General features: G+C 36.2%; 2 protein-coding genes across 3 annotated transcripts; one reads left to right on the top strand and one right to left on the bottom strand.

The window, feature by feature from the left end:
* Positions 1-1400: 1400 nt before the first annotated feature.
* On the top strand, positions 1401-21664 carry LOC124160993 (tyrosine--tRNA ligase, cytoplasmic). The gene is made up of 10 exons (XM_046537130.1): positions 1401-1755; positions 1838-2013; positions 2266-2387; positions 2455-2595; positions 8202-8387; positions 8667-8888; positions 9609-9722; positions 18701-18851; positions 21057-21195; positions 21446-21664. The coding sequence occupies exons 1-10, from the start codon at positions 1540-1542 to the stop codon at positions 21554-21556; spliced, it is 1578 nt and encodes a 525-aa protein (XP_046393086.1). The 5' UTR covers positions 1401-1539; the 3' UTR covers positions 21557-21664.
* Positions 21653-26115, bottom strand: LOC124160992. 2 transcript variants are annotated; one of them, XM_046537128.1, is made up of 4 exons: positions 25793-26115; positions 24131-24243; positions 22742-24058; positions 21653-22507 (listed from the first exon to the last, which is right to left on the bottom strand). In XM_046537128.1, the coding sequence occupies exons 1-4, from the start codon at positions 25851-25853 to the stop codon at positions 21935-21937; spliced, it is 2064 nt and encodes a 687-aa protein (XP_046393084.1). In that variant the 5' UTR covers positions 25854-26115; the 3' UTR covers positions 21653-21934. The 2 variants fall into 2 exon arrangements, with proteins under 2 accessions (XP_046393084.1, XP_046393085.1); XM_046537129.1 differs by lacking the exon at positions 25793-26115 and having other exon boundaries at positions 22742-24077; positions 24131-24213.
* Between the last annotated feature and the right edge of the window lie 121 nt (positions 26116-26236).

Consider the following 26236-nt stretch of genomic DNA (forward strand, 5'->3'; position numbering starts at 1 on the left):
GATTTAAAATTATGAAAACCTGTTTTTCAATTATCTATTTGTGTCTAGAATATGTCAATCCTATGAAACTACAGGTATTTTATTTAGCCTTCGGAATTACCGGAATTTTAAATACTGAAAGTAATTTGACCAAGAGATTATTTACAGAAATGATGCATGTTTCAAAAATCAAAAATATTTGTGATAAAAGAGCAAATATTGACAATTTAAGCAAAATTTATTATTATTTAATTAACGAAATTGATACATAAGAATGAACTGTATCAGCTTAGTTAGCATGAGTAAATAAATCCAATTCATTGGAATGAAAGGTGTGTCAAAATATTCTAGTCTCCTCTTTTTAATTAATTTACAGCTAATTTTTTACTATCGTAAAAAAACAGTGCCATAACCTTATGTGTGTCACAGTAATGTACTCATATTCAATCATAGTCCTGATGAAGGTGTTTATAAAGACGTTGGCAAAAACTTGCATTAAAAATTCTTCAAGACCTATACTGTAAGACACTGGATCAGCTTTCATTGATAATGTTGCAGACTCCTTTGAGAAAGCTAAAAGGAAATCGTGAGCTGCTTTGGAAACTTAAAATTTGGAAACGGAGAAGGAAGCCCCTATTAAAAAGAACCGAAAGCCAGAGAGGTTCCAATATAAGGAGGAATCCCCAGAAGGCACCCTATATAGCACTATATATATATATATACACTCACCTCCTTTTCCGCCAGCAAGATGTCGGTTAAAAAATAAACTCTTGTTTTACTGAAACATATTATAATCGATTCATTTATCCTGTGGATACAATTTGAATATGAATTTCTAGAAAATATGTGCTCCAGATATCTTGCAGATATTGGTAAAGCGGGCATTCAGATATATACAAAATGTTATGGAGATATCTAAAGTTATTAATAGATATTTCATGCATATTAGCTGAAAATTTTAAAGATGTTTTGTCCAATTCAATTCAAAATTCAGTTTCTAAACGTCCACTAATCTAATGGAATTAGCGAATATCCTATTCCCCGTCTATTTTCTGTGAAAATATTATTTTTAGAACGTCAACGGCATTTGATTTCATAAAATTTGCGCAAAATTATTCCCCGGGAATGACACCACGGATTATTTTAGTTCCTGGATTATTTTTCCGCATGGCAATTAATGCCCGTTATTCATTACCGTGGCTAATGCGTTAATTACCATTGCAATATTTAAAAATTACTGTTTTTCGGTCAAATGCCATTTCATTTTTGTATTAAAAACCTTGTTAGTTTATGTAGATGGGGTATATTTTATCGCTAACTGGTCTTAAGCCGTGGATAAACCGTAAAACGTCGCTTCTTTTTATAACATCTTCAAAAGTACCGCTTGAATGTCAGCTACCGCAATACGTTAGGCATTTTTTTGAGACTGCATGGCCTTGCGGGGGGGAAATCCGGCTGGCTGACCACGTCAAAAAAGTGGAAGTTTTACCCATATGGTGTATTTATATCCCGTGCACTGATTAATATTAAGATATATACAATAACAATTTTGAAGTCATCATGGCAGGGGACAATCCGTCTTTAGATGTTCACGCAGAAAAGAAGAATTTAATTGTGAGAAACCTTCAAGAGGTCCTCGGTGAAGATAAATTGACGGAAATATTGAAGGAAAGGGATCTCAAAGTGTATTGGGGCACAGCTACTACAGGGAAACCTCACATTGCCTATTTTGTACCTATGTCCAAAATAGGAGATTTCTTGAAAGCAGGATGCGAGGTAAATTTTAGGTACTTGTCTTGATATTGATTTTTTATCAACCCGTAGGTTTGTATTTTGATTTTGAACTTCTTCTCTCAAGGTTACTATATTGTTTGCGGATCTTCATGCCTATTTAGACAACATGAAAGCACCGTGGGAGCTGTTAGCCCTTCGGACGGAGTATTACGAGCACTGCATTAAGGCAATGCTAAGGTCCATTGGTGTGCCGTTGGAGAAATTAAAATTTGTCCGTGGCACAGAATATGAGTTGTCAAGGTTTGTTTCTCCTTACATTTTTGAGACCTTTTTCTTGCAGTAAACATACGTATCGGAGAATTAAATGTATGCGGAACTTGGTGTAAATACCTTTGCATCATTATTTTATCTTGTTTAGAACTATCAGTATCGAACTAAACCAAATTTTAATTAGGTATATCTTATTAATAATGCCTTTACCAGGTATGGCTCTATTTTCTTGGAATATTTTTCAGAATATATGTCTTAAAGGTTAATAATGCATATTTTCAGGGAGTACACTCTGGACATTTACAAGCTTAGCTCAATTATAACTGAGCACGACGCCAAGAAGGCTGGAGCTGAGGTAGTGAAACAAGTGGATCACCCCTTGTTATCTGGACTGTTGTATCCTGGTAAGAATGGTGATATTAGGGATCATATTCAAGTTAGTATTTCATTCATAAAAGTGCTTATCTTTAGCTTTACAGGCACTTGATGAAGAATACTTGCATGTTGATGCTCAGTTTGGCGGGGTGGACCAAAGGAAGATTTTTACATTCGCTGAGAAGTATCTCCCTCAATTGGGGTACCAGAAGAGAATTCATCTAATGAACCCAATGGGTAAGTCAATACATTCGGTCTTCATTCAGTCAATCCAAAAACTGGCTCAACCTAAGAGAAATGATGGCAAAGATATATGAAACATGTTATGTTAATTTCTATGGTTAACATTCTTTTAATATTTAACTGTATTGTTTGTGTTGTCCTTTACATCAAAATCCCTTATTTAATTAGGAATTTCTGGGCTTTCTTCAATATGAACTACAGGTTGATGCTGAAAGGGATCAACCTCTGAACTTATTAGAGATGGGAAATTTTATATCCTTGTATTGTATATATATATCGCATCTGCTACGAGACCAGCATTTCGTGATAATAGGGTAGTTTCCTTCATCAAAGAAAACAAAAGGCATTGATTGCTATTCGTTACCCACCATTAGTGTATTCATAATATACAAATTATTTGATTTTAGAAATCCCAGTTTAGATGAATGGCTAGGGTCAATTTTATCCTCATTTGAAAAAAAGGCCAGATTGTCGCCCATGCGATGCCACTCCACGTGATGTCACAGGGACCTAGTTTCTATACGAGTAGATAGGAGTTTTACATCGTCTGAGGTTACCAATGCATGCATGAGGCACAGAGCTGAGGGAAACATCTCTTAATAATCACCCATAAAAATTACCTAAGTTCGGAAAGTTTCCTTCGTTTGATAGAGGAATAATAATCCTTATTTAAGCCAAGAGCTACCTGATAGCAGGGTACTCAGCTACCTGCTAGCAGCCTGTATTGTATCAGCACTCTAGCCTCGCCCCAAGGTCACCTCACGCACCGACAGCTGGAACCAGAAATACGTCACACGGAGTTTTCCCGGCATTCATACTTAGCTGTCACCTTTTCCGGCGCTTGTAAATTTTCACTTTTCGTTTAATCGCAAAAAATAGATATCGTCATTCGGAAATCTAAGAGCGTGAAATGCGTACACCCGGAGTAATAATCTTTCGATATAGGCAGTAAAAAAATAATAGGAAACCACCCTATTATATCCCTATGCCATCCCCATTCCATGTGAAGCACCCAACACGCACTGATTTAGACAGAGATACAAATGACGAAATTTGTTTTCTTTATGTTTGCACTTTCGCAGGCTTTCGCTGATGCGGAGGGGTGGTACCAAAGAGAGCAAGAGCGCACTTAACATTGCCAAATGTGCATAGCCAACTGATAATGTTTGAGTCATAGGTGGACAGGTATTTTGGACCCGACAGCTAGACAATATTCCTACTCATTTGGAAGGTATTGAGGATAATCCTTTCACAGAAGCCCTGGGCATTGTCAGCTTCCACGTTGAATGGGGCACCATTGGTGAAAAGAATACTAAACCCATAAAAGGAGAACGTGTGAGATTTGGTAACACTGCTCCAGGAGCAGATTTACGATGTTAACCTCGCAGAGGTCTGAGAGCGACTGAATATTGGAAGCATTAGCCCATGCCTACTGTCTACTGATAGGCAAATGGAATGTCATGTGTCAAGAAACTCTCCCTCCCCTCACCCCCACTTACTTCAGCCACACCAGATCACCCGCAAAGATAAAATGAACAGTCTAGATTTTACAGAAGATGAAAAGTCACTGTCTTTTAGCTAGCATTCACTCAATTATTTTATTCATGTTCTGAATGTGCCTGTAGACCTGTGTTGGTAGAAGTACTGAGAAAAAGTAACTTGGCCCAATTACTGTTACTTTTTAAAAAAGTAACTAATTATGAGTACAAATTTCTGATTTGCAAAAGTAATCAGTAAAATTACAAATACTTCTGGTAAGATTATCAACTCTGGAGACCTCCTGGCAACTGTCGATAGCGAAGTAAAAATGTAGAATAATTGTATAATAGGAATTGCTGTAGTTGCAATTTCACTTGCGACAACCCAAGGGGTGTCATAATTTGTAACCATCATAAGTAGCCCACATCTTAAAGAGTGGCTGAACCTAAAAAAGCAAATTATGGTACTTGAAGGCTCAGGTAATTCAGTAAATTAATCGTTGATTATGAGTAAGGATTACATCAAAGTAATGATTCCTCTTTCACCGTAAAGAGTAAATAACAAATAAAAATTACATTTTATAAAAAGTACCCAGCAAAGAAAAACTGATTTCCATTAGATTTGACACTGATATCCAACAGATTTGACACACTGATTTCCTTCTCCTTTGAATCTGTTTTGAAAATTGAAACAGCTGGAAATCAGTAGGAAGACAGTTGGAAATCAGTTGTGAAGGTCCAATATGGCGGCTGTTTTCCTACTCATTTCCATGAATGTGGTTTGACTCTGGTTTCCACCGTTCAATAGATTTGAATCCGGTTTCCCCGTTTTAGCTATTTCGAATCTGTTTTCCACCGTCATACCGATCTGAATCTCGATTCTCACCTCCTATGACCTGCTGATGCATGAGTTATTTCCGCCAATTCCAAGTTTCGTAGAGCTGCACTCAACCAACGTTTCTAACTTCACATACTACATCTCTATCATCAACCTGGATGTAGACTCGGCAGAAAAAAGTTTACAAAATACAGCCTAACAAAATGAACTTCATGTAAGTCTCCCACCACAATGAAATAACACAGGCTCTATTAACGTATTTATTAAGTATGCACAAACCCCATTGCAAGTATATATTCAATTGAAAATACATTGTCATCTAATTTGGTAAATTTCTGAGGCTGAATACACTTAAAATCTCAATGTCATGCATTAGAAATAATTTAGGGAAACACAGAATTTACAGATGAAATCTCATTTGAAGGAGAGTTTGACAAACTAGTAGTGCTTTTCCACACTGTTTATCAGTTCTAACAATCTTGAACACTCATCGAAAGGCACAAGGTTTGCCAAGAGTAAAAGAACAATCATTGGACCAGAACAACAACTTACATCAGATTTCACAATCTTGAATTATCGAAGAACACAAATTTTTCCGTGATTAACAGAAAAACCACAACACTAGAAAATATTTCAGATGCCTTTATGAAAGAAAGACTTCTTTACATGCCTTATGAAAATAATTCTGATTCAGTATTAAGCCAACCACATCTGTATGTTTCACTACAGAAACTTGCCATACTGTTTATACATGAACACGGTCGTTTCACTTAGCACAAACAAACCAGCAATATACACAATACTCTTAAAATCCTGGTAGGTTCTCGTCGGCGACGTAACGTGCGTACATATTATACATATTGCATACAAAAATATTAGCAATCGCTCAAAAACTGTAAACAAAAGATATATTATTCAATGAAAACACAAAAGATCCAAATCACATCAAGAATTTCACTGTCGCTTAAAACCTGAAGAGATGCACGAATGGCTAAATTCAACGCTGCGGGAATTTAGCACTGGTTAAATAATACTTATATGATTATTTTTTTCTCCACACCCTATAACTTTAGCACAAAACAGACAACCACAAGCACGTAAACATTCAAAACGAAATCGGGTGTCAGCGTTGCTACTTTGTCTTGCTATCTTTCGTAGTTAGGTGGCAGCACTATACCGGCTATATTTTTTTAAATGCGAAGTGAGGTTTTTACGTGCTTTCATTCCCAAGTTATGTACCGTTTGGTATATTGGTGGTAGTGAGTTCCAACAGGTGAAATGATGAGCAATACAGAGTGCGGATGATGTACATTGAATTTTTTCATCACCCGTGCATTTTTGCAAGACGGCAAAGTACATGTTTCCTCCTTTATGTCATTATTTTATTTCTGACCATGATTTTGAATTAAATATACTCATTGACACCTCAGAAAAAGTAATTTTCCAATCAACGCAGTAGTAAAGCCTGTGTGAGATGGGTTTCTACAAGACACTCATATCAGGAGAATTCCAAATTCATTCCACAATTCAACTCTGTTGGAAAGCACTTGTGGAAAACACTTTCAAGCCAATAAATAAGGAAAAGAGTTTCAAATGACATTCAATTCAGTGTCAATACAGTCCGTGTGGAAGACAGCTGGAAACCAGTTACAATGGAAATGAGATTCAAATCACTTCCTTCCATTTCCTGTCCGCTGGAAACCAGTGGAATTCAGTGTCAAGACAGAGTCAAATCAGATTTTAACGATTCAGATCAGATTCAAATGAGGTTCAAAACGGTTGGAAATCAGTTTTTCTTTCCTGGGTAATCATTGTGAGTACAAATTACTGCTAATGTAATTGTTACATCGTGCATAAGATCCACAGAGAAGAGTTCAGAGAGAGAGAGAGAGAGATCTGTGAGATCCATACTCTCTCCGAGTCCCGAACCCTGGTCTTTCATATCAGAAGCGTGGCACACTACCACTCGGCCAAATCGGCCTTAAACAATGAGCGAAATTTTTTAAATTAAATTCAACGTGACCATATTTTTAAATTTTAAAATGCTTTTTTCTCTCAAACCCAGGCGTATATCGACAAAACCCTTCAACAGTATTCCTATCTAAGTGTCTACTTTCATATATAAAAGGTTTCATCTTCTTACTTGACATCAGTTGGGCAAAGTCTCCTTGTAAGACAAAAACTCTGCCGTCTCAAAAGTGTTAAATATCTCATTTATCAATAAATGTAGAATAATATGTCTCAATATAATGTCTCATTTATCTATTACTGATGTGTGATACATTCAAAAATTGGTCTTTGGTTATCAAGTTGACAGTCAAGAATGGGAATAGAAGATGGAGAGGACACTTGAAAGTTCTTCGACTTCATTTATCTCATTTTTTAAAGACAAAATTATGAAGTGAACTGCTGAGTTGGTGCATTTTAGACAAAAAATTTATCCTCATTAAAGCTAGGACTCAAGCAAAATGAAAAGTATCAGAATTGGGGTAGAATGTATTTCAAAGGATTTTCATCTCCAAGTTATTGACCTAGTTACACTTTCTGTGACGATGAGAAGTCTCATTTATTTGATATTAGCGTTAGCTTTTGGATTCACTGCAGCCTCTTTCAGAATGCTATTTCCTCTCCCTCTTAAGGCTCCCGGATACTTCGACCAATTTCGAATCATGGGTCCTTTTCCCCCTCCACTGAAAAAGTCGGATTGGCAAGCCTAGGGGAAAGGGGAGAGTTGTTGGAGGGAGAGCTATAGCACCTGAGTTTGGGACTGATGATAGTTAGTCCAGCACTATAGCTCTCTGGGCAGCCTCAAAAGAATGCCCTTTCTATTATGGCTGAATCGCCATGTGAATATGTGCGGAAATTCATTATGATGTAGTTGTGTGATAATAATTGAATACTAGTGTTGAAAAGTTAATTTAGTGTCAAATTTAATTGCTATAAATATTTTTGTCATTTTTTTCTCATTTTGCATGCTTGATGCTCATGAAAACTTGCATATATATTAGTGCCCAGATAACTAATACCATACCATTAAAAATATACTGTGTGTGTTCTGTGTGATCCTTCAGTCAAGTGCATTCCAAGAATTAATGAAAAGTTATTTGTACAGGAAGCATATTCTATGCTTCGTCGATGTCAAGAATGTCTTGTATTTTTGTCAAACTTTCATAATGAATCCTGAAATGAAAGTAAAAAGCTTATTATCAGCTGTAATTCTTCCTGTTGTGGTTTTATCTCCTCATTTATGAAATTAATTTTTATTTTCTCTTTTAATGTGACAGTACCTGGCCTTACTGGTGGGAAAATGTCATCATCTGAAGAGGACAGTAAAATAGATCTACTTGACTCCCCAGCAGCAGTGAAGAAAAAGCTCAAAAAGGCATTTTGTGAGCCTGGAAATGTGGCTGACAATGGTGTTTTGGCATTTGTAAAACATGTTCTCTTTTCTCTTTTCAAGCCGGGTGAAGGTAAGAAATGTTTTTCCATCATAAGTTTTCAATACAAATATATCTTTGAGAAGTTATTTAAGCCGTCACACACATTCCTGCATGGTGTTATGACTCTTCCAGACTTTCAAATAGATAGAATTTGTGTTTTAAGTTACTTTTCTCGTAATAATATACAAATTTTGTACCATTGTCATGCTTCAATGTTTTGGATATCATCACTGAATACCAGTTATTTTATGGTAGCACGCTAAAATTTTATGATAGCATGCTAAATTAATTTCTAATTTCTTCCTCTAGGCTTTGAGGTGGTTCGGAGTGAGGAAAATGGAGGAAATGCTACATACATGACCTATGATAGCTTGGAAGAGGCATTTGCAAAGGAACAACTACATCCTGCTGATTTGAAAGCCTCTGTTGAAATACAGCTCAACAAATTGCTGGATCCTATCAGGAAAACATTTGAAACCCCTGAGTTGAAGAAGCTGGTTAGCAGTGCTTACCCTCCTCCCTCCAAACAGAGTAAGTTCAGACATTTGACTATCACACCTTATTCCATTATGCTGTTAATTCCACTTACACCCTGCCATCATTAGTTCATTAGTAAATGGGGCACACAACGACTTTACCTATTTAGATTTGAAATTTTATTTTTATTAGACATTAAATATACTTAAGAAGAGTTATTGTGGAAGAGGAATGCTTTATGTGGTTTATATGTGTAAATTAAAAATCAGCATTGATTGATTCAAATCATTATTTAAGATAACAAAACGAGATTTGAGTCAGCATTAGAAATTCTGTCATTAATTCATTTCTACGAGTCCGGAGTGAAAAGAATATTTATCCTGTGGAAGTTTCCTTGTGGACTGATTTCTTATCTATATGTGTACATATATTTATTATTCCCTGAAAAGTTCAAATATTCTTTTCAGGAATAAAAACATATCATTCAGATGCTATTTGCTGGTAGATTCCTCGAGGTTGAAGGATTTTTGAATGTTTATATTTACCATCATAATTACAGTGGCTTCAATTGTGAATATCAATGATACCCTCTTGTATATTACTTTTGTTAGGATTATTGTAGGATTGTAGTGTGTAAATTCAGACCCCTACTTATGTAAATCTCATATCATTTAATTTTTGTGTACAGAATTCCTATTTTTTATAGTAACTTTTACTAAACTTAATGGATATAAATCAAATGTAGCCTTCAGAATATCTTTTTTATTATTACAGAGGCTGCTGTAGATGAGATTAGCCCTCATCGCCTTGATATTAGGGTTGGAAAGATTGTAGAAGTGAATAGACATCCTGATGCTGATGCTCTCTATGTGGAAAAAATTGATGTTGGTAAGTCCAATTATGTACCTATTTAATATTGAAGTGGAAGACTCAATTTATGTATTTTGTAGTCATTTGAAGCCATTTGAAGACTATGCATATTCCATTCTAAAGAAACTTTTGATAAATGTAATGTTTATACAGTGTGTCTATACCCTTTTTCTGAACTGACGGCAGCTAACCTTGAGCGTGCTCGAAACCCACCCACTTTTCTAGCCAATCACAGAAGAGCGACAGGAGAAAGTGTGTAAGAGCCCGCAGTCTCTCTCCGAATTCCATGCAGTGCAGATCGCACTCCAGCTCAGTGTTGCAAAACCGAATCACACAGCATTTGTCCCAGAATCTACTGCTGCCCCCGAAAGTACCATTATTTCCAAGGCTGGCAACGTCGGTCGGCTGGATGGAGGGGAGCGGAGGAGAAAAGGGAAGGGGAGGGAGAGGAACAGAGAGGTGGAAGGGGCAGCGCTTCTGATTGGCTACTTGGTATTTTTGACCCAACTGCCATCAGTTTGGAAAAAGGATATAGTGACGGGGAAAACCGAGAGAATTGGGAATTTTTTTGTGAATCATGTATTCAAGAATTTTTGCACCAACCTGGAATTTCAAAACCTTTTATTTCAAATTCATTCCACATAAAATTTTGCCAGTTCAACACCCATTTTCTGTCCTAAAATGTGTTTGTTGTAATTTTAAGTGCAGTAGCTTAATAGAATTTTTACAACCACATCAAAACGTGAAATGTCAGACAAGACAACAGAATCAAATTGTCTAGCATACCTGACTATAGTAAGATGCAAAAACATGAAGAATAGAATGCCAGACGACGTCAACATCTCATGTGACAACCTGTAAAATTTCTTTTACTAAGTTTGAGTCTTTAGATTAGGAACATAAAGTAATGCATAAAAATAATATTATTTAGCGCTAGAACCACCACAGGGGTTATTTTGACCACTGTCGTCACTTTCAGCAGTTGTCAATTGAGTATAAAGACAAATAAAAGTATGTATGTAATTTTAAAACTTTTCCTGACTTTATGTAAGGAAATTACCTGAAAATTTTCTTTCACTGGAGACTAGGTTTGAGAAATTTCTCTCATTCCTCCTTAAACCGCTGACCGGTCAAAATTACCGCTATATATTTCGGCCCTTAACATCTCATTGCTAATTTCATATGTTTTTTGATTTTTCGGCAGAATCTTTCAAACATTTATTTTCCTTGTCTGAGAGCCTATGATGCAAATTTTACAGATAGTATAATTTTCCCATGTCCGATGTAAAGGTGGCAGAATTCATGTTTATTTTTCTTGGGTACAAAAGAACTATCTAAAAAACCTAGCAACCTTGAACACACCTTGCAAACTTTAAGTTTACCGCTCTATAATTTTGCCTTTTTTAGCATTCAATCCTGCCTTTTTTATGAGGCAGTACATTTGAACATGTTCAAGCTTAAACTAAATACAGTCGGATCCGGATTTAAGGTCTTCGCATTTAAGGTTTTTCCGCATTTAGCGTTTATTTTTTTGGGTCCCGGTTCATTCCCTATTAGGACAATGTAAAAATTATCCGTATTTAGTGTTTCCGCATTTTGCGTTTTTCCGCATTTATGGTCGTAAAAATTTGTCCCGCTCAAGATTTTTTTGCCCGATTTAACGTTTTTTCATGACGGTTCATCCAAATCTTCGAATTTATGCTCATCAACAAGAACAGTCTCATGAAAGTTTACCAAGAGTCGATAGAATCTTCCGGGGAACGCTTCTTCAACTGCTTTCTTCCGCGAGCGCAGCGCTGCGACCTTCAACTCACAAGTTGGGTGGTTTGTCTTCTCGTAACGTTTCGCTCCCCTTCTGATCCAAACACCAGGTACTTTTTGTATTAGATCCGATCTAATGGAGCAAAGTCATCCCTTAATAACCTCGAACTACCTTATCCTTCACTTCTTGAACTTGACTTCGATGATACGTGACGACTGATGACACGAGTTATCCTCCGAGGGCCGCTACAATAATGGTTTTCTCGTTATGTTTTCAATTGATGGCTTATGCCCCTTTCAACTCTACTCCCTACGGGCAGTCGATTATTAGCCCAATATTTTTTCAGTCGGCTACTTTCTCTGTTCAAAAGAGGAGGCCCAATATCAATTGCGCAGTTCACTAGAAGATTCTTTCTATAATCCATTCCAAGGTCAGTTTCCACGGAGGAACAGCGAAAGAACAGGAAGTGTTTCCCCTGTCATGACCGTGAGTGAGAGCATTCTTTCCCTACGGAATAACATTATTTTACATCGTAATTTAGATATCCCGGAGCCAATTTATCGACATGCGGCTGGTTGATATCGCTGTCGATTCAAAAATATTTATCTGGTGCTAATTAATGTCAAAAGAGAATGACAATCGGAGTTATGACGAACTATCACGGTCCATGACTGTAAATAAATCGCTCATGCTGGGAAAAAAAAATCACCGCATACTCACGGTAGAATAGATGAGCGCGGAAAAATACGAAAATCCGGCAGGTGGTTGGTGGTTGACTTCGACATCATAACCCTGACGAAATTGCCAACCTCCAGAGGCACTGACAATTTTTCGGATGAAATCCAGTTCTGTTGAAGGTTAAACCTTTTCACTTAACAGAGTTTAGCTAATCGTTATTCAAGCTCCAACCAAATTTTATTAAAAGCTGCCGAGAAACAAGGCGAGTTGGAGTCAAGGTGATCAGCGCGCCGCGTAAGCAACTTCTCCCGGCTCCATTCGACCTGCATAAGGCCGCGGATATATGACAACGAATCTGGTGTTATCATCGAGTTGAATCACCAGCGACTTGTACGCATACTAAAATAAGATTCTACTTTTTTGAATGACCTCGAAATCCAAAATGTGCGCATAGGAGGCTTTTTAAAGGCTCATAAATCCCTTGTTTCGCCGAGGCAACAGAAAACGTGAAGTTAGCAAAATTCCAGAAAACCTCCCTTTTACTAGATATTCGGTAGTTGAGAATTCGGGATTAGCGATCTTCTGCTGTCCCTTTATTTCACTCATTCCTCATGATTTTTCGAGTACCTACTTACACCTTTTCTTATTATATTAGAAATGCTATAGTCACCTACATGTCACAAAATTCTAAATTTCATAGAGACCACTGAAATATGTATAAAAATGGAATCTCTAATGTCCATAATAATAATCTGTGTGGGAATGCTTTTAAGTTGATGTTTATTAGAATTTTCTTAAAATATTTCATTAAAACAATTGTCATCCTCTCATTACTTATTTTTACTACCCATTTTTTTAGCTGATTCCTGAAAAGTATTATCCAACCTTCATAGGGCAGAGAACATTTCATTAAAGAATTTTTTGCTGCATTCAGCACCTTTTAGTTACTTAAAATAATATTTTTTATTCATAAAAAGCCATTCCAATCATTACAGACCCTAAAACCTGAACAAAATGGCAGGTCCTCATTTAGTGTTTTTCCGCATTTAGTGTTTTAAATTTTGTCCCCCTTGAAAAACCTTAAATCAGGATTCTACTGTAGCTGTTGTTATTTAGTCTGGAAAATGACACTTTTCCATCTCATGCAAAGTTATTCATAGTAGTGCTGACTACTCTTTGGCATTTACATTGTTGTATGGTATTTTTATATTGTAATTTAGGTATACGCTCATTCTCATTAGGATTCTTTGAATGTTACTGTTTATTTATTGAATGTATCAGTAAATGCCATCATTCTATACCGATGCACAAAGTGGTTATTCAATGATGGAAATGCGGCATCGACTGGCTACAGAAGTGCAGCTCATGAGCCTCATTCCCAACCCAGCGAGGGTCCTCTTCCTAAGAAATTTTATGAATAGCAGCCATAGCTATTGTTAACTACTATAATATTGAATTGAAATGGCAACCACTCCATTGACGTTCGTAGACAAGAGTTAACGCCCCACAAGATCATTCAAATGCTAACTGATTTGCTGGAGGACGCATATGAAGAGGATACAGCGGACATGCGGAAGCATTGACTGTCCATTCTTCCGATGATGAACCTGCTAATACTCAATAAAAAACTGTCTCCGTCACTGTCATCCTTTCCACTGACTTCAGGTACGGTACCGGTCAGGATTATGCCACAGGGAGATGATTTCATATTTGGCAATAAATTGATAGGAGAGGATGGGCGAGCAGGGTGAACTGTCCAAGTTCTTTCCACTCATAATGGAGGCAGCATTTCGCTGCAAAATTTACTGATGGTATCCCAAGGCCCATCTCCTTATCTCCTGCAATTCATCTGTAAGGATTGCCACAGCAGTGCTTGGAAACTACTTTTCGATTAAGGAATGTTAAAACATATTCAGAAATACACAGTTGCTGAGGTAAATGGACAGCTGGAAAATGATGATTGGAGTCTTCATAGTTCTCCTTTACATTAGAGGTTCTCTCTGTGCCAGAGCAGATGAGATCGATGAACATTGGTCAGCGAAATGGGGACCACCGATATTTGGTGATACTATGGGCAGAAACAGGTTTTGAGAAATTATGAGATTTATGAGAAGGGGGCAGTGGCATTATGTAGTGGTATTTGTCCAGCGGTTCTAGTGTTAAAAGTTTTGATTCAGCGAGACCTTATCTATCTGGAAGGAGTCGGTCATTTTTCTGCATTAAAAGTCATCTCAAGAGTCTCCTCAAAGTAGAATATGGAGGTGTTACATAGGGTTCATCTACATACTACCCCACAAGCCACCTAAAAGGCATGTGGTTAAGGGTGATAGGACACCAGCCGTTTTCACATAAAAAGGAAATGCCATAACATAATTACATAGCTTTTATTAAAGTACTTTATAGTTTTGGGGGATAAAAAATTTAGGGTGTTTTAAAATTCTTATCCATCGCTGTAATCACTCAAGATTAACCTGGAATTTTGTAAAATTTCCCTGGAAAACCTGGAACTATGCATGAATTTTTCTGCTTTGATTGGCTGGACACTAGGGCGGATCAGAAAAATCGATTTTTTTCAAATCCATCTGGCCCAATAAAAAAAGAGTTGTGGGACCAATCAAAAATAAGGCCTGAAAAATTAGAGACCTCTAGGTGAACCCCTGACCCTCGCTCAAATGCAATTTAGGGGGGAGGGTCAAAATTCTAAAAATATAATATTTTATGGTCATTTCCTATAGATTTTGCTGAGTTACTAACCATTTAGGCCAAAAATTTCGTGCATCTTAACGTATCTGCCACCATTTAGCCACAAAATGCCTAATTTGAGTGTGCATCCGCGAAGAAAATATTCCAATGCCCACGCAGCGTCACGGATACAAGAACGGCAGGCCGATCCCGTCCCCTCCCCGTTCGCTTCTCCCCCTCCCACGCCTCGAATACAGCAAAATTCATCCCGCGTGTGCTGCCAGAAGGCTGTCGTACAATACCTGAATATAAGTGCATATCGAAGTTCGCACACCGTTATAGCCACTCGAGAGGCCTTTTCATAGACCGTAGGCTCCTTTCCTGCGTTCTCGGATCTAAAAGTATTTCATAACTTCTGTGAAAGTTGGTATCATCGATTTCTTTTACGCCGATGAGGTGCCAAATGATAGACAAGTCGTCTCACTACGCATCCTTTTTTACCTTCTACCATCTGCCGATTTATATTATCAAAGATGAACACCCTCATTAGTTAGTCATGGTCATGACAAATTCCTTATGTATTTCCGACCATTAATGAAGGCTTTCAAAGCTGACGCTCGAGCACTTAGGCCTCTTGGTGAAACATTAGCAGTCATGTTAGCACACTTGGTGCGTCACTAAAAATTTTGTAAATATTTTCATTGAATTAATTAATTTAGATTATCTAGTAACATCTAGCAGTCATGCAGCTCAGAAGTCTTGAAAATTGTTTTAGTTTATTTATTTTTCAATAATACTCAAAAGGACAAGTGGAAAAAAATTAGGCTTAAATCGTAAAATATGTTTAAATAGTTGGCAATATTCCATCAAAGTTAATCCGATTACATTCTCTATAATAAGGTACAAGTAAGCTTAGTACAAGTACTGCGAGCAAACGTGTATGTGGAACACAGTTGATCTGCATTGTCAGATTCCCCTTTCGTTTTATTATAGTCCATTAACATCTGTGGTTTACCAGTTGCCTGGTCTATTCTATTGGTCATCATAAATTGTGGATATGAGAATAACTGCTTTATTTTTTTGTTACAGTAGGAAAAAAATGTCATATTTTTTGGAAACCAAACATTATATTTCCCTTTCTTTTCCTTATCTCAGCATGGTTTTTTTTTTCTTGGAAAAAGTACAGAAACTGCTATTTATAACTTTTTTGATCAGATTATTCTTGGATTAGATAAACATAAGATTTTTTTGTTATCTCATATGACGAAAGGAAGGCATTTGATGGTGTTTAATTTAATTCTGTTTGAGGTAGAATTCTGTTAAAGAAACTCCATTATTATGGTATGTAGTTCTGACAAGGCCAATGATTCGGCGAGACTTTATCACTCTGGAAGGAGTCAGTAATTTTTCTGCATTAACACGTTCTGTACAGATGGCGAGAATTCTCATCATTTTTTTCCCGAACGTTCAAGACGGATGACGAAGATTCTCGTCATTTAGGTGCGTCAACCTGAAACATTTTACAGCATAAAATACGTATTCGTTAGTACGTTTTCAGTTGTTTTTTGTTATTCATAATGAATTGATGCATCATAGCGTTTGATTGGATAAAGTTATATTCTAAACAATAGCTTTTTAACCATGTTTAAACCAAAGGCAATACGCCCTAATAAGCACGTATTTCCAATCTCAGCGTTCCTATGTATTTAAATATCCTGGTACGCAACATGTTAAAAGTCATCTCAAGAGTCTTCCCAAACAAAATAGAATTTGGAGGTGTTACATAGGATTCATCTACATACTACCCCACAAGCCACCTAAAAGGCATGTGGAAAGGGTGTTAGGACACCTGCCGTTTACACATAAAAAGGAAATGCTATAACGTAATTACGATTAGCATTTATTAAAGTCCTTTGTGGTTCGAAGAAAAACAAATTCCCATATCTATCCGTTCAGCTAAATATCTCTCTTCATTTATTGCCTGTGTCGGACCTGGCAATATAGTGGGGCTCTAATATTATGTTCTCCTCGTCACTCTTAAAGATATCTATTCTCAATTGTTCAAGCAATCTAAACCTAGCATGCAACCTCCAAGTCTCCAGGGGCTCCCAGCCTAATTTGCTTAACATCTGGGTAACGCTGTCTATATGTCCTTAGCAGTTTTTGACAAACTGCGCAGCCTTCCTTTGTATTTTATTCAGTTCAAGGATTAAGTCTTTCTGCACAGGAACCCATATGCTTGCTGAATATTCAAGGTGAGGTGGGACAAGAGCAAAATATCACATTTCTTTTAGTTTCTCATCCGAAAATCTTCCCACAATATGCTTGACAAATCCTAATTTCTTCAGGGCTATGCCACAAATATTCCTTATATGTGTTCCCCATGAGAGGTTCGAGGTTATCGTAATTCCCAGGTCCATCTTCTGCCTTTATGTAAATAGCATCCACAGTATAACATGGTTATCGTTCAGATTAAGCTCAGTCCCAACTCTTGGCTCCACACATGAACATTGTTTAAATCTGATGATAGGATTTCAAAGTCAGAGTGATCACTAATTTCACGATAGATGACAGCATAGTCAGAAAATAAACATATGTTACTGTTTATTTTAGAGCAGAGGTCATTAATGTGTATAATGAATGAAACAGGGCCGATTAGGCATCCTTGTGTAACTCCTTATGTCACTTAAACTACATCAGAGCTCATTCCGTCAAGAACTACTTTTTATTTACAATCACTCAGAAAGTTGCGTATCCAGTTTACCACTGTTTTGTTTTATTCACAACAGGTTTTTTACTAGGACCACTGCTAGTTTTGTTATATCTCCCAAAAGGTATAGTAACTAGGGAGTTTATTATGTACCCTGATGATACCAACCACCTGATCTCCTGTGATTAGAATTGGTGGTTCAGGCTGGACTAAACAGTATGGCTTCTTGGTGTATTGAGAACAGAATGTCTCTGGACAACAGTATGTCTATTTGTGTTCTCTCCGATCCATATCAGAAGAAAATCTTGCTATCACCTCTTTGAAAACGCTCCCAGTAAGAGGAGTGGAACGTTGAGCACAAAATATTTTCAATGCAGCATTTCCCGAAAGGAACTTAAAAGATAGATGAAAGACGCTGCAAAAATCTTCAAATAAAAACTAATGACCAGCAATCTGTGATGTCAACTTCACCAGTCCTTTACATTTTTATAATGACTGTGTTCAAAATAACTCTTTTTGTGAACACAAAATTTTGCACTTCTCATTTTTCAAAAAAACACATATCAATGTAAAAGGATATTTGAGGACTAGTCTTTAATCTTCATTCTTGCCTCAACATAGGTAAAAAGGCATGTGTATAATTGGTAATTTTTTTCTGTAATTTGTAGTTATACATTAAAATTTTTAGTACTCCTATGGCTTTAATTTTAAATAATTTTTTTCTTTTTTTTACCAATTCAGAATTATTTATGGAAAAATTTAGAAGGGTGTTCAACCATTTCAGAGGGAAAAATATTTTTAAATCTGTTGGTGCAATGCTTGTTTTGAGTCCACTTGTAGACCAATTGAGCCAGGCTGGAATGCATATGTAATTACCTTATGTGTCTGAATATAGTCCCCCCTTCTTTTTCCAAAAATGCCTGTGGTAAAAGTAAAGGGGGGGACTATATTCAAACGCATTTTTTTTTATTTTTCCGAAACAAGCCTCAAAATTAGGGGGGGTGGGGGACTATATTCGGAGAAATATGGTATTGTTGATAGAAACAAATTTTTTTTCAACCTCAAAGAGGTCATTTGGTCATTGGTATCTTGTGTATAAATGCAGGATTTAAATTTCTTGCAAGAAATTAATCAACCATAGTAACCATATGTATCCTTTTGCAGGTGAAAGTGAGCCTCGTACCATTGTTAGTGGATTAGTTAACTACGTTCCTATTGAAGAAATGAAAGATCGTTTTGTTGTTGTGTTATGTAACTTGAAACCTGCCAAGATGAGGGGTGTTGAGTCCAATGGAATGGTCTTATGTGCTTCTGTGTGAGTAGAAATTTGGCTTTTCCTTTCATCTAGAGAGGTACTACGTAGGTAGTGATGTGACTGATGATCTACCGTAACTAACGAAACAAACAATACAATACAGTGTGCCTGTGTCAGTGACCTTGTAGAATGTAGGGGTGGGAATGGATAAGACCCAGGTATATGGGACAGACCCCGCTCCCTCCAGACACCAATTAAACAAAAGAGTTGCATCCCCTCACCAGCTCAATGTCCAGCTTGCGACCTGGTTTTGCTCTTGATGTTTCTACACATGGTTTCTATGAACTTGGGACATAATACAATCACACTACCACTTTTGCAACCTAAGAATTGCAAAATTTTTGATGCTATACCCGAGCGTCGCAATATTTGTTGACGATATAAACGGGTTTTCGTACAACATAAAATGTTCAATTTTGGCTGGTCTGTATTAAATGTGAGGTTAAACCCGAGTTAAAGCCGATGCCGTTATAACCAAGTTCCACTGTATCGAGACAGGCACTTATATCAAGACAGGCACATTGGACGGGAATTTTGGGAAACACTTACCCCTTTTAAGACAAACCAAGCCAAAACCCAGAACTCCTTTGCTCATTCACACAATACCTAAGCAATAATATAAATTTGCAGAAGGAGAACATAAAGGGATAGAGACGCATGACAAAAAAAAGGATGAGAATAGCAATGGTAAGGCAGATGCCCCTGTCTCTTTCAAACTATATTTTGAATCTGTATCTTTACTTCATTCTTGCATCGTCATCAAATTCTTCTGTTGAGTGGTGAGCTGCCTTAGTGCCTTATGATGGTCACTCTTTTGGGACCAAGCTGAAGATGTTCATATTCTGTTCCATACACTTCCACTGAAATCATGGTGAACCTAAGTATTCTGGTAGTGCAACTGATAGACCCTCTGACATGTAATTGGTAAGTTCTGGGTTCAAGTCCCTTTCAGGCCTTATTTTTACCCTCTGATTTCTGGCTTGTACCATCTGCCAAAGCACCTTTGTCCCAGTCCTATTTCTATTATGTGTTCCTATCTCTTTCTTTCCCCATCTAAGAATTTATATTTTTGTGTGGTTGCGCTTATGGCATCATGTGAATGGAATAAGGCTTATATGTACACATGTATATCTGTGTCGGTGAATATATTATTCCCAAACTTGTCCAAAGGGTTTTTTAAATTTCAGAATCAATTTGTTAGAGAAAAAAATCAATGGGGAGAATATCTTTCGGAACTTCATTGTAATTATGGTGATATTTTTGTGTGAATGTATCTGAGCACAAGAAAGTCCGAACCCATCATTTTGACATGTATCAAAGACTCTCAAGGTTAAAATAAATTTTTTTTTCTGTACTGCCTAAATATTTTCAGAATTTTTTCTATTTTTGGCAGTATACTTTTAACTAGGTAATTATTATCCATTTTGGACAAATAAAAATGTAACTTTGATACCAGCTACCTTAATGGACCAAGACCCATAAAAATTATGGCTAAGAAGTTTTGCTGTACATGTTGTCGTTCCTAGTTATTTATCCTTATTCATGTCACATACCTTTCTTCTACAATACCTTTTAAGCTATTTTTACTGTATAAAGCTGAATTTAATGTATTAAGGTATGGTCTTAAGGTATTTTGAGAAGGAAAACACATGTTTTTTCACATGCCAAACACACAGGTGCCCAGTCTCAGTGCTATAACCTCTCTTTACGCTGTTATAATGAAGTAAATCTACTTACATTCCACCCTCTCAACAATATCAATGTTTCATAAAATTATGCTTTGCCTGATTGGAAGATTAATATAATTGAATGCCTATATGATATGGCATAAATAATCCTCTGTTCATTGAATCAGTAATCTTATCATGGGGCGTTAGAAAACATAGGAAATTCGTCACTTAAGTGTGAATTTTTGTTTGTTCTTACAGTTGTCATGCTTGTTTAATAACATGATTTTTTTAATGATACATTAGAAATTGTTGCATTGAGATACATATTAGACATGTCTGGAAGACAATTTCAGTGAAAATTGGTGGAGTAATTTTTAAAACTTAGAATACAAAACACCTATCAAAATGAACAGTCTTGGTCTGCTTAGGTAACCGACTACCTCCGGTCCATCTATTGTTAATTTAGCATGGTGTGTGTAAACAGCATTGCTCTTATTAAATAATCTATATAATCTTATATATATTTCTTCTTTAGAGATGAACCAAGAGCAGTAGAACCTTTAATACCTCCTGCTGGAAGTAAGCCAGGTGAAAAAGTTATTGTTGAAGGATATGAATCAGGATGTCCAGATGAAGTTTTAAATCCTAAAAAGAAAGTTTGGGAAAAATTGCAGGTAAATTATTCTTCCTCCTAGTGATTTGTAAATGTTGTTTGGTTTATTTCATATCAATTGCTATTGTTGATCAGATACACATTTGATTTTTCTTATTTGAGTTGATTTTCAGAGATTCAAGTTTAGGTTTTAAAATTTTTGCGTTTCATGTTGTGTTAATGTATTTTATTGTGGTTCACTTTCAATATTTGTTTGCCAGGAATAATTTTCCACCATTAACTTGTTAAGTTCTTACTTCATTGCTTTCCAGGTTGACTTGAAAACTAATTCTGACCTTGAGGCACAGTGGCAAGGGAATCCACTATTTACAATCTCAGGAAAAGTCTCATGCAAATCCTTAAAGAATGCTCCAATAAGATGAATATTATATTGAAAATTTTAATGCATTTGTGAATCGAATTGTTTCCTTTTTTATTAACATGTAAATTATTCATCTGCAATAAATAGTCTGGATGACTTATGTGCTGAAGGTATGTATTATTATTCAACTGACACATTTTGAGTTGCTCATAGATATTCACTATAAAGGACAGAATTTGACATGTTACATTAACCATACATATTACAATAAACTCATTCAAATGTATAAAATCATACAAAGTCTCTTTTTTTAATGATTCCTCTCATGAACATGAGTAGTCATTTCAGATAAATTACATCAACTTTTTGATGAACTGAGGTATCTGATAGGTGTAAAAATGTGAAACAAAGAAATTTTAAGTAATCTTGCCATCTATGATCACACGCCTTGCTTGTGTACATGCATCCATTGAAAATTTTGGAACTGACGGAGGATTTGAGCGAGTCGCTCACGCATTGTTTCACCCTGCTTCGTATCCATTTGATGGTACTTCTTTATTTGGCCATTATGTCGCGATCTTTCATTTTCATAAGAGAATTGGATATCATCTGCAGTATGTAGATAGTAATTGATGACTTTATGATAATTAGTGCAGTTGCGTGGGTAGCATAGACATTTATTACTCGAGGCATCTCCATATTTTTCTTGAAAAAGGTACCAATCCTGAGTTTCTAACATATCATTTTGCACTATGCATGTTGTGATTTTGGCTTGATTTATGAGAGGGCAGTTCTGAATCCTTACAACAGATGAGCCTGATGGAGCAAAATTAACTGGAGCTATTGTTAATTTGCTTCCTATTTGACCTTCATTTGTGGTGATAGATGGGAAATCTTTGTATTCAATAGCTCCCATCGCTGTAGTCTGTGATTTGGTCACAGAAGGCTTCATTTTGATTATCGACAGTGTTTGTTGAATATTTAGTACTAAGTTATGGCTTGGAGTTGTTGCCTGAAACAGTAAAGGGAGATTGTGGGTGGTCTAATATTATTATAGAGTTCAGAAATATGTACCATCATAGTTTTTAAAACATGATAAATATTTTTCTTGCACTGAAAAATATTTTTAAGATTAACATATAGAAAGAGATGTTTGCTAGGAACTACCAGTTAAGGCAGGTATATCCTGGTTAATTTTAAATGAGTGATTGGAAAGTTATGTTATTTAAAAAATATTCAAAATTACCTTTCCAACAATAAATGGGTATTTAGAGCTCTGCCTCTGACCATGCATCTTCTGTGACATTTTAAGTTTTGATGCAATTGTATGCAGCCCAAATCCATTTCGAAGAGCTCTTGTTTTATTATTATTCTTTTCTTGATTTGCAATGCAGTCAAGAGTTTCTTTCTCCTCATTCTTTGATTTTCTCTTTGAGGAATTTGATCCCTTTTTGACTAGACTTATAGAAATAGGCTGTTTAGTATGGGCTGGATTAGCTTTTTTGTTCTGACCCTCCTGTCTCTCAGAATATATTGTTCTTTCAGTTGGCATATCTTTCCATGTGAATGATAAATTCTGCCTCGAGTTTGATATTACATTCGATGCACTTTGTCGTGGCATTTTTGGTCTTTTGACCACTTGATCCCCACATTCATTGTTGTCAACATGTTTCTTAGCCCAGGGTCCATTTTTGGTGGCTTGGGTATTAATACCAGGTATAGTTTCTTGAAATGTCGCCTGGTGGTAATTGCGATTTCTCATAGATTTTGTCGGGCTTACTTTTTTCTTAAATTCTGGCTTTGATTTATCTGACCTATCAGTAATAATACTTAATGTCTTAAATTTGTTGTCTTTTGATGAAGAAAAGTGTCTTTTATTTTCTTTTTTGAAATTTGTTGAGGGTACTGTAGTTACTGATATGATGGAGGACGTCCTTAAAACTGGCCGTTTAAAATTTTTGATGTGTTCATTCAAATTACTCTCTTTGCTCCTATGATCTATTTTACATATTAATTTATTATGGGAATCATGTGACCAATTACTTTTTTTATTGCAAATCCAGTTAGCTTGTTCTATTCTGCCTTTTTCATAACATATTTTCTTCTTTTCTCTGGTGCTCTTGATCAAATTTATGGATACTTTATCTGTTCTACTGCCATATCTTTCTTCGTCCTGTCTCTTGTTGATTTCTTGTTGAATCGTTATGAACTCTTCTTCTAAATCCTCATATTCAAAGTTTTCATTTTTAGTGTACCAATCCTGGCCATTTTGTTCATCACAGAATTGAGGGAATTGGCTTGCATTTATTTCATCATCAAGTGATGTGCTGTCAATTGCTTTATTCAATTTTTCCTCATCAGTATTAACCTCCATAGCTATTTCATTGTAATCCCCATTATTACAGTTATTATCTTCTGAAGCATCAAATTTAATTTCCTTGAAATTAGTATACAATTGATGATAGGAATGTAATTGATTATCCTCAGTCATGTTAGGTATATTCAAATAACTGGATTCATCTAACTCTTCATCTGGATCATTGCACATCACAGCCTTATTTTCCTAATAAACATAGGATATTCTATTAATATAGTCAATTTTTTCTATCATCATTTATTTAATGTTCATACTTACTTCATCCTGTGCTGGAGAGTAATGACTATTGGTTAGGATGACTCTGAAGTAGTCCAGTTGATTCTTTAGATATTCACATCTTTCTTCAGCATTCTGAATTAGAAGCTTCTTTTCTAATTAATGGCAAGGTGATAAAATTAATATGTCAATTAATTTAAAAAGGTCGATCATTACTGGACATGTTATGAGAATCTTTAATCTTTCGCCTTAATCACTAATCATTATGTAGTAGGAATGTTGTTGTGATTTAATAGAGGCTCCATTCAGTTATGAGGGCATTGAAGTTTGGGACACCCCCAATTTATTTCTGCAAAAATTAATTCTAGTGCCTGGAAATAAGTCAACTATACACTTTCGTAAATATTATCAATGATTGTCCTTCCGACAACCATTATACTTATACCATTAACTGTTACATTACCAAGGCATGATTACTATCAAAATACCCCAGGTTAAGTATGGCATTCTGCCCAGGTGCTAGTGAAAGTTTTGGTCCAGCAAAGTTATTCATACCATAATTTTATCTAACTCATAAAACCAGGGAGGCTTAATACTGTGCAACAAATTGGCGTTTCAATTCTAATTATTCACCATTGGCCCTAAATCTTGTAACAGAAAGAACTATGAAAGGCAAGGGGTAGTTTGTGCTCTGTGCACTTGCTCATCATATGAGCAGACCTCTACATAGCATGGTCTCTGCCTTCCTGAATGGAAAAGATGAGTGAACTCCTTTAATCATTCGGATTTTAATTCGGATAACTTCTAACCTATGGGCTTTAGAATAATTTAGCAACTCACATTTGACTACCTAAAATAAGACAAATATTTGAGCCTACATCAATCGGCAAGGAGAGCTGAGGCAATAACATCCACAGCTGCTGCAATACTGCTCTGTAAATGTGTTCTCATCTTAGGAGTAAAAAATAAAAATGACAAAAGTCTTTGAAGCTCTCCTATGGTTAACTTTAACAGCTTTATTGGTTGTTTATCGTAAAAACCATTGGAATGGACTTTCATTTAAAAGTTAATCACTGACATAGCCAAGACAAAAAATTTTAAATATGTGTATAACATTAGAGGTTGGATTCTGTATTATAGCATAGATTATTAGAGCATAGTATTATAGCATAGAGAATTATGTGTATCTTTTTGCTTTATAGAAAGTGTGAGTAAATATTCAGGTTATTAGCACAATAGAAAATGCCAATGTTTCCAACCCTCTCAAACACGGTTAGCCATCCTCCATGACATTTAAATTTGCATTGATGTGCCACAAAAGGTTTGTCTCTTAGTGGCATGGTGAAAAATCCTAGGCCATTTCACATGAAGAACGAATTACTTCCCTAATGATTGTTAACGATTCCTAGCATCTTAATTTAGTTATGCATTCCTGGCATGTACTGTAATAGTGCAATTACCGAAGACGGGGTAAAATATGAAGCTCATGCTGGCGTCGACATCCTATGGCCTTAGCCGTAACCTCCCCTCTAAAATATTTCACGTAAACCTTGCGTGTATACAGGAATGATACAGAGACCTTGATTGACGTTTGAATTCCGTAAGATAAGTAGATACTAACAGATTGAGCGGAATCTGCAAATTCCGCGCCAAAATTCCCGATTACAATAATTCGTGAGCTCCCTTCAAAAGTAAATATTTTACCTTCATAGCAAGCCAATTCGTCTATTTCTGCCTTTGAGAGACTGCTTTTGTTGTCTTCCATTTCGACACACAATATATTCTAACAATAGTTCACGAAATAGACCCCATTTGGTGCAAAAAAAATTTAATTCGATGTCGTGCTTCGAAACACCGCTAGCTCAACCATACTTAAGGTGCAGCACAAGGAACAGATGTAAATTCAGCGGTTTTCTATGTGCCATAGCAACTACCCAGCAGTATTCAGACTTATTAACCTGAGGAAATGCGAAATTAAACAGCCTTAAATTGCGTGGAATAAGGTTTCGATTCTAAGATAGACACCCTCCGTTGGGATTTTATTAACCAGATCAATTATTTCTTGTCAACAATTTGAATTTCGCCGTTACTCATCATCCGGGGACTTGCTTGAGTTACCGTCGCAACTCATTTGTTTTGGTCTGACAT

Source organism: Ischnura elegans, chromosome 6 (assembly GCF_921293095.1).
Source record: "Ischnura elegans chromosome 6, ioIscEleg1.1, whole genome shotgun sequence".
Taxonomy (NCBI): Eukaryota; Metazoa; Arthropoda; class Insecta; order Odonata; family Coenagrionidae; genus Ischnura; species Ischnura elegans.